The 12,935-nt window shown below is 41.6% G+C and overlaps 1 protein-coding gene across 1 annotated transcript in view; it reads right to left on the minus strand.

Moving 5' to 3' along the window:
• Positions 1-3,545: 3,545 nt before the first annotated feature.
• The window catches only part of lgi2a (leucine-rich repeat LGI family, member 2a), a gene marked incomplete at both ends in the record, with an annotated part of 28,735 nt that continues 19,345 nt past the window's right edge, over positions 3,546-12,935 (minus strand). The window contains 5 exons of the mRNA XM_084312954.1: positions 3,546-4,363; positions 4,679-4,843; positions 5,598-5,767; positions 9,760-9,831; positions 10,259-10,330. Of these exons, the coding sequence (XP_084169080.1) occupies positions 3,546-4,363; positions 4,679-4,843; positions 5,598-5,767; positions 9,760-9,831; positions 10,259-10,330 (1,297 nt within the window). The remainder of the gene's footprint in view (positions 4,364-4,678; positions 4,844-5,597; positions 5,768-9,759; positions 9,832-10,258; positions 10,331-12,935) is intronic.

Consider the following 12,935-nt stretch of genomic DNA (forward strand, 5'->3'; position numbering starts at 1 on the left):
AGACGTCGCTCTTTTATTTTGAAACCCCCCAGAAGGAAGTCATTATATTTGCTTTAGTGACCGTCCGGTTCTGTGTTAGCTCCGGTTAGCTCAGAGCGTCCAGTAGTTAGTAGTATATAATCAATACCAGCCATTGGATTACTGTTTTCTAAATTGGGGAGGCTTTTAATCGTCAAGGTAAGAGGATTTTAAGTCATGGTATCCATAAACTTCAATCGGTTCGGATCCTTTGAATGAATGCACGGCTTCCACGTAGAAACCACTGACTGCGCGCAGAGAGGAGTCGTTCGGCAAAAAATAGTTCCGAGTATATCTGCTTAGAAAACGTAATTGTCGAATTAAATTATTTTTTATTTCTCCACGTGGTAAATACACAGGTCACAACATGTTTACAGGAACGCTTTGGAGTTGTATTTGGAGTGTATTTGGTGACTGTAGGGCACTAGGGAACGTCAGGCTGCAAAACCCCCCCACTTCCAGTGATGAAGCTAAGCTATGCTAACGGAGTGACTGTTCCCTAAGCTAAATGCACGCACAGAGACAAAAAAGGTATGTATCTTCTTGTCTAACTCCGGGGAAGATGTTAAATAAGCTAATTTCCCAAAATGTTGGAGTTTTCCTTTAACAATTGTATGTATTGAGCTGTACTGTACTGTACCCATTCTGCAATCTGTTAATAACGTTTTCAATCAATCAATCAAAAGTTATCTGTATGTGTTGCAATAGAGTTCCACTCTTGTGAGGCTCTGGCTGAAAAGGCAGACTGACTAAAATCACGTCTCCTTGTGGAATAATGCAGTATCCCCTCTTGTAACGTATTCGATATGAGTTTGTTACAAAATCTCCATTCTGCACGTTCGAATGATTGGTTGGGTTCCTCCAGTTTGCTCTGAAGTAGGACAAACTGCTTTTTCCTTTGATGCTTCCAACACCTGGAATGCCCTTCGACTGACTCTGAAGCTGAAGGTTCTTCCTTCTTTTGCTGTATTTTAAAAGTATGATCTCCGACCACTGTGTGTCGACTTGTAACTGTCTTAGCTGATTTCTTTTTATTGTTTATTCTTATTTAATGTGTCTATATGTATGCATAAACTGTATTTTGTAAGCTCGTCATCGCTGTAAATGAGGGTAACCTCAGTCAGTGTCTTACGAGTTGAAATAAAGGTTTGAAAGTCAATTAAATGAAGGCATAGCCGACTATATTAAAACATTGAATAGTTTGCACGTATTGCTCAGTTTTAACTACACTATATGATGCCATTGTGTAAGGGGGAGAAAATTATTCATGCTCACTGACACAATACATACACAATAATGCACATTTTAAAATCATTTGTACACATTTATTTTGATACTCAAGAGCTCAAGCTTACAGAATCATTTTGAGAGTAACATTCAATATGTTTAAAATAAAATAAAAAGACAATCTGCATGTACTACAGCTTGTATATTCATTATTTTTCTATTATGATTGGTGATACCATTCATTTATCATAAGTAGAAGCACTTACGTATTGAAACCTTTGAGATTGTTAGTTGTATCAAAAAGAATCAGGTGAATATTCCGTTTTGAAAGGCATGCTCTTGCAAGCTGCAGAAATATTCTTTTTTTTAAGTTAAGCGCAAAATATTTGATCATCAGATTCTATGTGATATGAGAAACAGGTTGTGGCATTTCAGGTTTTGTTATATATACTGTTTGTAGGTTGAAATTCACATTCAGTATTTTCAAATAAATGTATGAAAGAAATAAAAGCATTTCAAATGCAGATTGATACATTTACAAAAACTTTTTTTTTGTCTTATGCAACTATGGACTGTATACTGTATATGGCCTTCTATCCAATAAATGTTTCTTTCATTTGCAAACGACAGACCGACAGCCAGGGTTCCATTATGTTGGCATTTACCAAGAAGCATGTTAGAAACAATTTTTTGACTCACAAGCATATCGAAGGACATTAATTGATTAATTAATTTGGTAATCCACTAACAGCTGTAGATAAACTTGCCATATGGTACATTTCCCAGATGCTTAATAGACACTGGTCCTGGACCTTTCCAGTAAGTAGAAGAACAAAGGTTTATTTCTACTTCTACCCATTTTATACCTCATGGGCTAAACATTTATTTTAATGGGGATTCTTATTTTTAGTCTAAGAAAGATTCGTATACATATATCCAGTCATCAAAATCCCACCTCCTATGTTATTAACACAACCCACAAACGTTTGAAAATGGTAAATGTAGTGTATGTATGCTATATCATCTATGGCAACTACAGTCATGGTTTAGACTAAACAACTATACTCTAAGGATTGGGGTCTCATAATTATTATTAAAGGTTTGTGCTTACAAGACATTTCCCTGTATTTATGCAAAGGGGGGCGATACTTCATCACGGCCAAAAGGGGTGACGCAGGCCCACCAGAACACAGTACCCCAGTGCTGATAAGGCAACATACAGTATCACCACAGGGTATGAAGACGTGAGGCAAGTGGTACGGATGAGCGAACACACTTACACTCAGTTGCCCCAAATCTTAAACTGAGTTTGAAAATTGTAATAATGTTTTCTGTATGGTCCCAGTGTATATACCTACTTATTTTTCTCCGAGTGTAAAACTATAAGCACGGGGGTATTAAATTGGTTGCAAAATGTATACAGCCGAAACAGCTAAAATAATATTTGAAAATCCTTCAACATACGTCAAGATTTAGCTCGAGAGTGCCTGGACTTAAATTAAAATGGCGTTGCGTTGTCCACCCTCTTTAACTGCACCTGCGACCATGTACTGTACATGTGTTCTTCTTGTTATGTATGTTTGCTGTGTTTTTTTGGAGCTCCTATTTATCTGCTGTAACATGAATTGCCCAGTTTGGGACATACCAATAAACTTGACCTTGACCTTCACAGCCTTTACGTCTTGAGAGGCCATGCGAATCGATAACAAGACCAAGCCTGTGTTTTCCATTGCGCAATACACACTAAAATCAAGCACAACCCAAAGCACCTGGAAGGATTCTAAAAACTACTTCATCCAGATCTGGTATAAATGGCAGAAAATCTAAACAGGAATTTAAAGGTGATAACTCTTCATTATGTCCTTTCCCCTCCCTCTCTTCAAGGAAACCATAAAAGAAGGAAGGGTCATCACGTCAGAATAACAGCGTTCTAATGCTCTGCTTGGTGTCAGTTCTATTGAAGCCTGTATTAAAATATAGCAAAATATACAAGCTATCTGAGGAAATATACATCAACCAATATATCAAACGTTAGCTAGTTAACAATGCAACACATTGCCCATGACTCTGAATGACAGGTCATAAACGAGGAGACGGCTGATCACATTCAACTCAATGTCGGCCGAACTGAACGTTTCCAAACATGGCACCAAGGTACGTTACTGCCGCCACACAGTGACGTGATGACCTTTCTTTCTTTCATAGTTTCCTTGCCTCTCTTGTCCCTTTTGAATGTCAACTGTAACAGTGGAAGACGTTGGATGCAAATAGGGGCAATAAGGCACATCCCCTGAAGAAGCTCACAAGCTCAAGTCAATGATGATGTGTTCAAAGATCTGCGTGTTGCCCTTGAAGCTGGAAGCGAAGATAAAGTCCCTGCGGTCGGTGGAAATCACGGTAAAGGAACGCGGTGCCTGAATGTACACCTCCTTGAAGCGCTCAAAGAGTTTCTTCTCGGTGTCCCACAGGTAGATCTGCGAAAAGGTGTAGTCGCTGCCCAGGGCCAGATAGAAGCGCTCTTTGAAAGAGAACGGCTGCAGGATCATGGAGCCTCGCGAGGGCAATGCCTGGATCTCTGCGAATTGCTTGGCACCCCAGCGCAGAACCTTGGAGTCCCCGATGTAGCGCGTCATGGCCAGGTACAGCTCCTCCTTGATCCGGAAGTGTTTCACGGCTACCACGTCCTCCATGTTGGGAATCTCCCCTTGCAGGGCAAACTTCTGGTTGCTCCGGCTCCACTGGTAGATCACCGGAACCTGCGAGCGACTTGCCAGAATAAGGTGGGCTTTGCCGTCCAGGTTGAGGAACTCGGCGTCCGTGTCGCGGAACCACTCGTGCAGGGACTGGTACGAGTAGAAGCCTTTGTCGTTCCATTTGTAGAGTGTGGACAGCCCCGCTTTAGAGCTGTCTGCAATCACAAAGAACCATTCTGAACCGATCTGGAAAGCCTCGATGTCGTTGGGCTTGGAGATCTTGGACACTTCGATGTCCTGGAACTTGCTGAACCTGCTCTGGTCCTCGTCAAACTTGTAGATGTGGGAGCCACCGAATAGCTGGGCCACGATGACAAACACCTGATCCTTGATAACCACCGACTTGCACCCCACAATGGACTGACCTGAAGAGCAGAAAAAAGGGTGATTGTATTAATGAATGTCAACCAATAACCTAGCTTAAAGGGACATTCAGCATTTCCGGGTGCTATTTGAGCCACCTTGAAAAGAGTCTAGCTCTGCCAATTTTCCGCAATCTAATATGCAACCTAAACGATAGGGTAGATTCAGATGCAGTCAGTAAAACACATCTCAAGGGCATCTCACCCAAACAGATTCTCCCTTCGCGTTAATATCCGCCGAAGATCATTTGAATGTGAAAATTAACCACACGTTTGTTTTCTAAATGTATACACAATCTTATAGTCACTAGTCAGTACCTGTGATGTTGTCATAAGTCCTGAAGTTCATCTCTATGTGGTCCCATTGGAAAACCATACAGCTCTCCGCATTAGGAGCAGCAATCGCAACATAGACGTCATTCTTATAGGAGAAGGTGTCGACGGACAGAGACTCGGATGCCACAGACTGGTGGAGGATGAAATCTGAGGAGGGACACAGATTAAGGAAGCTCATATACTAGTAAAAACTAGTGTTGACCTGATCAAAAAGATGCAACATGGTGAAATCTATACCTTTGACTGTATACCTATACCTTTGTCTTGAACTGCATCGCCCAGCCATTCCTAACAATGCTTTGTCTTAAGTCACTGTTAAAGTCCCCATGAATCTAGACTGCTATGTGATTCTACATATTTATGTGTTTTCTTTTTTTTTTGATCAAATCTATATTTATGTGTTTTCCTGTCAAAACAGGAAGCTAGGGAGGGACTTGTCATGGATATTGATTGGCATTTACAGTAGCCAATAGCGCTGAATGGGCAGTGCGGTCGACCCATTAGCTACAATACCAAGCTAATGTTAGCGACATACGTTAGCAATGTTATGCAAAATTAGTAACGTTAACTAGCAAGCTAACATTGAACATTTGTTAAATTTAGTTAAAGAGGCCAAGTGCTAGCTTATTAAATGTCATTCTAGAAAGTATTTCATTGGACGCAAAATAAGTATATGTGTGCTGGATGACTCATCAACATTTTCTTATAGTTTTTCCAACTCTAAAATACCATTAACAATACCTACAAAACAACTTTTCTGTCATTGTTGGGACAGATATAATAAGTGACATAAAAGATCTATTTTGATTTCATGGCCGGCCTTTAAGTGCAGTATTGCTTGTGCTGTGTCGTTGCCAGTTAAACTCGGGTTACCGGCAACCGTCTTTCAGTCTGGTCTCACCCGTGGAGATGCACTCGTTGTGCAGGCTGGTCATATCATTGAGTCGCTTGTCCTTCATTTCCTCGGGTCCGGCGCACACGACATCCGACACCGTGGCGTTGGTGTTCTTCAGCCAACCCATCAGCCATTTGGCGCGGCAGTCACACTCGAAGGCATTGCCCCGCAGATCCCTGCAACAAGGGCATTATGTACAAACTCGTATCAATAGAGAAAACTAGAACCGTTCCTCTATTGGTACATGTTTCATTTCATTTCAACCGTTATTTAATACCGTACGTTTCTGAGGTTTCTGAGGTTTCCCCCTTTACAACTAAATGAAAAGTCTAAAAACAGTTACAGGTCACATAATGGTCAGAAATCAGACACTTAAACATTCCAAAGGAAGGGAGAACCTCCAACTTCAGAGAGAGTTGGAGGACATTCCAAAAGCTGATTTCCCTAAGATCAGAACACGCTTGAGGGACCCTAAGAACCATCCAGTCATTAGATCAGAACATAGTGGAAACCCTAAGAACCATCCAGTCATTAGAGATGGACATACTGGACCCTAAGAACCATCCAGTCATTAGATCAGAACATACTGGACCCTAAGAACCATCCAGTCATTAGATCAGAACATAGTAGAAACCCTAAGAACCATCCAGTCATTAGATCAGGACATACTGGACCCTAAGAACCATCCAATCATTAGATCAGAACATACTGGACCCTAAGAACCATCGAGTCATTAGATCAGAACATACTGGACCCTAAGAACCATCCAGTCATTAGATCAGAACATAGTGGACCCTAAGAACCATCCAGTCATTAGATCAGAACATACTGGACCTTAAGAACCATCCAGTCATTAGATCAGAACATAGTGGACCAGTGGAGGTTATTCCATGACAACACGTGAGGCAGTACTACACTCATAATATACAGTCAGAAAGAAGAAAAAGAAGAAGAAGAAGAAAAAATTATTATTAATTTACATATATATATATATCTTTTATTATTATTATTATTATTATTATTATTATTATTATTATTATTATTATTATTATTATTATTTTTATTAGAAATGTTTTCCTCTGTAAAAAAAATGCCAGTGAAAAAAAGAAATCTTCAAAACTGGCCAAGTGACAGCTCTGAGCTCTCTGATCTGGCCTGATCATAACTCCAGTAATGGCCAGCTGTCAATCACTCAGTGCAAAATAACTGCACTGGGTTGGGCTTAAGAATGTAATTATCCAATCAAAATAGGGTAGGGTAGGCTGGCTAGTGACACTTTGCGCACGAGACTGATTGGCGTTCACGCTGTGCCACACAAACTTAAGATCCAATCAGAGACGCACAGCGGCGTGTTTTTTTTCCCGTAGCCTCTTCGCAAACATAGGCTATGTTGTGAAGTTTAGACTTCAGAGAGGCAGTGGCGGCCGCCACTGGGGGGCGCTAGGGCGCCGCCCCCCCTTCAGGCCCTGCCTGGTTATATGAGAGTAGAACAAGAATAAGTATCTTTTTGTTTTTTGTTTTATAGCCCTATAAATAATATAAACATGTTTAAAATGAATAATATTTACTCATTTTAAGTATGTTTGTATTTCCAATGCACAATATAACGTTATTATCGCAATTAAAAAACACTCGTTTTCCAGAGCAGGAAGTGACATCACGTTTTTTTTAATTTTTTTTTAATTTTTTCGTATTTCTCGGCCCGGGCTATACGCGATAGCGCTCTGAGTGCGCGTCACAGTTTGATCGCTGTATCCGTCACAGCCAATCAGTGCATAACGCGTTGTGCGTTGAAATATGACTATTATGTTGGAATCTGGGCGCGATTTGAAGCGGTCTAGCCAGTAGCGTCAAGAATATCTGTAGCCGCATTTCGCGGAGACGCTCTCTGATTGGCCGACGCCAGTATTTTTTTCCGTAGCAGAATTTCACAGAGACGATCTCTGATTGGCCGAATCCAATTTCTAATGTTCCAATTCTAGGTTATTCCGGCTAGGTTGGTTCCTAGGTTGGTCGGTGGAGATAGTTGTGTTGTTGTGAGAATGATGCAGGCAGCTGTTTGTCTTAGACGAGCGTGCCGTGACTGCAAGTTCTTTAGACTGTTAAGCTTAGGCACTCTTTCAAAGTTGGTTAAGGTTAGAGTTTGTCTTAGAGCATGGCGATAGAACGCCAGCTAGTCTGTTCGAGCGGAAATGGACAAAGGAATGTACTTGTGTTGTGCTAACGAGCTAACACTTGGCTAACAAGCTATATGGCGGATGTAGACTACAGTGGACAGTGGTCTGGAATACATCATCAGTGGATTATACACGTTTATCAAGCTCTCCTGCCCTGGACGTTTCAACTAAACAGTGAGTCTCTCTTTCTCTCTCTCTCTCTCTCTCTCTCTCTCTCTCTCTCTCTCTCTCTCTCTCAGGTTAACGTTAACGTTTGTAAATAGTTTTTTTTAGGAGCAGTACTGTTAGGCTACTGCTGGCCATTCATGAAGCGAGACATTGCTGATTGTTTATTTATTTTATAACACAAGACTATGACTACCAACTGCCTAGCCAGCCGTGTATCAATCTTGGATGCAATAATAACGTTACGTCGTTACCACACTGACTATGTCGATGGCTCATTGATTTAACTACTGCAGCTCTCTCGGATTGAAAATACGTGGATTATGGCTTGTTCAATATCGTCTATGTTTGAATGAATGAATGAATGAGAACTTTATTAACAGATTGCAGAATGGGTACAATACAGTACGGCTCAATACACACAATTGTTAAGGGGATGCAGACCAGAGAAAGACGTTTGTCTTGTTTACATCAGGGTCCCAGATTTTCGATTCATATCCATAGTTTAACAGCCCTGTACTCATACTGAAGTTATTCTTGGTATATAATAGGTCTGATTGTGTAACGAATCGATTCCACGTCGCGCTGTGTGTGAGAGAGAGAAGGAGAGAGGGAGAGATGTTTGGTATAGCGCCCCTAGTGGCGAAGTACCCACCGGCCGCCACTACAGAGAGGGAGAGTAAAGTACAGAAAAAAGGGTACCGTTGGGTACCGGTATCGATTCCCAGGTAAAAAGAAACATTTTCAGGCTCGGTGTCCAGAACAGACCCACCGCGTAGGCCAGATGCAAGCCGCATTTTACAATAAACCTCTGTGGGGCTGCTTAACAAAAAAAATTATAATTGCACATTTTATCGCAATCGCAATATCTGTCAGAAAAATCGCAATTAGATAATTTCCCAAAATCGTGCAGCCCTAGTCCATAGTGGTTTATTTCTTGCCATTAGGGGGTTAGGGTTAGGGTTACCCAGACAGAAAGATTAGGAGAAGGTAAAATCTCATCCCTGTGTCCGTGCCCGCCCCAACACTTGCTCAGTGTTGGGGAACAGTCCCCTAACCTAACCCTAACCCTAACCCTAACCCCAACCCCAACCCTAACCCTAACCATAACCCTAACACAAACGGGAATATAAGGGGTTACAATTCGGAAATCTTTGGAATCTTTGATAGATATGTTGAGTTAGGTTCATAGTGGTATTCATAAAAAAAGAATTGGAACGAAATATTACAAATTAAGTTTTTTATGACCTTGAACGTGATGCAATCTTTTCATGCACTGACATGCCAACTCTGTCAGTTACCTAACAAGGCACAAGGGTTAATCTATTCAAATACAGAGCTGACATTGAGGCTTTCAAGAGCTGAGTCCAGAGGTTTAATAGCCCAAAACCGTTAAGAAGACTGATTCAACAATTCTTAAATAAAGGTTGCGTGACGGTTTTGAACCCACAACATTGTGACCACTGCCCACCAGCTCCAGGAAGCCCTCCGGTCGTAAACTGGGAATTTGGCCACCACACTACCAAAGGGTTAACCCTTTCACTGCCACACGACAAAGGTCTGTAGAGTGTGGTCGTGAAAAGGTTAACCTTCTGTAGTGTGTTGGTGAAAGACCCACGCAGGAATCCCGATGGAAAGAATCCATCCAGGAGATACAAGTAAGTTTCAAGTTTCAAGTTCAAGTTTCTTTAATAGTTGTCATACAGAAGTACAGAATACTTTCATACAAAATGCTTCTTACTGTTACGCTCCAGAGACTGTGCTAGTAAGTATATATTGATGTTGTTCCAGTATGCCCAAATGGAACAACTGAAAAACAAACTTACAACTCTATCAACGAGTCCAGGTCTATGAAGAGATCCCTGGGCAAGGCCTTTATGTTGTTGTTTGCCAAAGACCTGCAAGGAAACAGCAACCGTCAAGTCAATACAGGAAATAGGACTTCACACTGTTTACCACAGTATCACATTGCAGGCCTTACTGCTCAATTCTGATTTATTGCTCAGATCTGTTTTGGTAAATGGTAAATAGACTGCATTTTATCCAAAGCGCTTTACAATTTAGTTCCTCACATTCACCCATTCACTCACACATTCACACACCGATGGCGGAGGCAACCATGCAAGGTGCCAACCTGCTCATCGGGAGTAATTAGGGGTTAAGTGTCTTGCTCAAGGACACTTCGACATGCTGCCCGGGAGGAGCGAGAATCGAACCGGGAACCTTTCCGATTACCAGACGATCGCTCTACCTCCTGAGCCACTCCTGAGCCACTGTTTCACCAACTTTTGTTCTGCTTTAGTGATGACGATGGTTGGAACTTACAGGTGTGTCAAGTCCCGCAGTCCTCGGAAGGCATATTTGGCTGCCGTCTCCATTTTATTACTCTCAATGAATCTGCGGACACATAGCAACACAATATCAAGTGATCATTTTGGGGGGAATAGTCAATTGAAACACTACAAGATTTATCGTATTAAGACGGTTGCGTGTACTGTATGTAACCTCGTCAATCTCACCTAGGCCCTCTGGAAAACATGAAAACCCCATCAGATATTATCAGATAGATCCTAATCAGAATATCGTCCATGAAAACGACACCTTATTTCTTTCCTCTGTTAACCTTTGACATCAACGTCATCAACGCAAGCCGACATCAAACCCCGGAAAAGACTCTAATGCATCTTTACCTTATATGGTACAACATTTAGTTCCAATCACACACCGTGACTGGATGAGAGACGTTCCACAAAGGCTTATAACCACAATATAGCAGCGGTATCTCTTACATCATTCGCCTTGTTCACCTCGCCGCCATCTTTGTTTTCGTAGATCACTATGAATGCATGTCAGTGAGCTGATGACTGATTCCATGTATCTCAAAACACGAAAACCATGGCGATGAAAAACAATCATCAGGTGCAGCCACGTTGGAACTTTAAATCGGTAGGGGGTGCTGGGGGGTCGCCAGATGATTAAAAAAAAAGACAAAAAAAAGAAAGATGGCGGTCAGGCCACTGAGCCAGTGTTTCTAGTTGCACCAGCACAATATAGTTAGATAACCTAGGTGGGGAACAACCAGGAGATCACTGCAACTCACACAAGTTGGAGAACTATCTCTCTCTCTCTCTCTCTTGCTCTCACACACACACAAAGGGAGCCGCATGTGATTGGTGGAGGCGGGATCCTTACGAAAAACTGCTAATCATTGACACATGCTAGCCAATAATCCCCCCCAGAAAAATGTATTTTGCATTTGATATATTGCAAATATATGCCATCACACACACTGGCATTTAAAGGGTTAGAATTATACAATTAATATGTGGTGTTATGATCAGGGCTGAAGTTGAATAAAATATTGTATTTATCAATTACAAAAAACTGAAAATCCATAAAGATCTGTGTTGTTGCTAATCATACATATGCTAGCCTGTTTTTTAACAATAATTTGTGATGCCATCACAAACACTGGCATTTAAAGGGTACAAATAAAAGAAAATCCTGCACCAGAATGCAGGAAATGAAGTCTTTGTAACAAAAAAAATCCTGGTGGGGGACCCCCAGACCCCCTGCTTAAAAAGTGGCTTGACTGGGGCTATATTTCCTGGCCTGAATGATTTCCCCAGTCCGGCCCTGGTTAAAAGCCTCCAATGCTTATTAGTGTGTGTGCGTTTGAACGTTTGCATGTTTCAACCATACATTTCCGTTTAAAAAAATAAATAAAAAATGTACCTCCTATTTTATTTTACACCGTTTTGTTTGGGTCGCGGCCTGAAAAGTTTGGGAACCCCTGGTCTAGCCTGTACCCCCCAGACATGTTGCTGGCCCCGTCAAAACAGTATCCTATCAGCCTCTCCATGGGCAGGTCGAGGCGTAAAAGTATTTTATACACAAAAACAGCGTTCTCGGCTGTTGTGTCTGGGCCGGGCATTGTAAAAACCCCAAAAGAAGTTCTGAGCTTCCAAGTTGTCATCGGCGAACTGTATATTACACGAGAATTGTTCTTTTCCAGTGAGTGACATCAGTGGTTCCGTCAGCGCTCAAGCCAAAGAATGGGCTTTTGGATGCTTTGCCTCTAATTTGTCGCTGAATATCATGGGCAAACAGCTGTAAGATTTCGTTTTGGATGTTGTTGGACATCCAGTTGTCTCTCTTTTGGAGCCAATTCTTCAACTCGGGATCAGACTCGGTGCGCACTCTTTCCATCATGAGCTGCCATAACACCCCATCCCTATTTGCATCACCCCTCAGTGGAAGCCCCTGGCGCCCGAGGGGGGGTATAGGGGAACAGACTCAGTTAACTCTTCAATACCTGATGCTGTCGTCTCTGTCTCTCTCTGACGTTTATCAGATTTAGTGGGACTGTCACTGGGACCGGCGGGACGTTTAGAAAATAAATCTGATATTTTTCTTTTCTGCAAGTGAGACATTCTGTGCTAGCAAAGTCTGACTACTAGCTAAAATCGACTGACTGCGCAAGCACTGTATCACAGTAGCTCAGTGGTTTGTGGCGCGTGGGAAGGGCGGGAGACGGGAGGTGAATACAATTAGTTGTTTCACCTGTCATTCAATCAGTCTGTGACAGTCTGTCATCACTCGAAAATCTACTCGGTTTTACACGTATGATTGTGTACATACAGTAGTGTAATGAATGAATGAAAACTTTATTTAACAGATTGGAGAATGGCTACAATACAGTACGGCTCAATACACACAATATTAAAATGGTGAAGTGCTTTGAGCAGGATACTTATAATATACAGTGTTATAGTTATACAGTTACAGTATATACAAATATATAAATACTGTCATAAAAAAAAAAAAAAAAAATTATTATATATATATATATTTTCTTTTTTTTGCAATAACTGGGGGGGGGGGGGGGGGGGTGCTGCAGCACCCCCCCTTCCAACGTGCCTGATCAGGTGTGTTAATTTTGGCAGTTGTTTTCATTTTAGTTTTAGTCTTAGTCATGTGTCAAGTGCTCCTTTTTCGTTAT

This window comes from Notolepis coatsorum (genome assembly GCF_963971535.1).
Source record: "Notolepis coatsorum genome assembly, chromosome: 4".
Classification (NCBI taxonomy): domain Eukaryota; kingdom Metazoa; phylum Chordata; class Actinopteri; order Aulopiformes; family Paralepididae; genus Notolepis; species Notolepis coatsorum.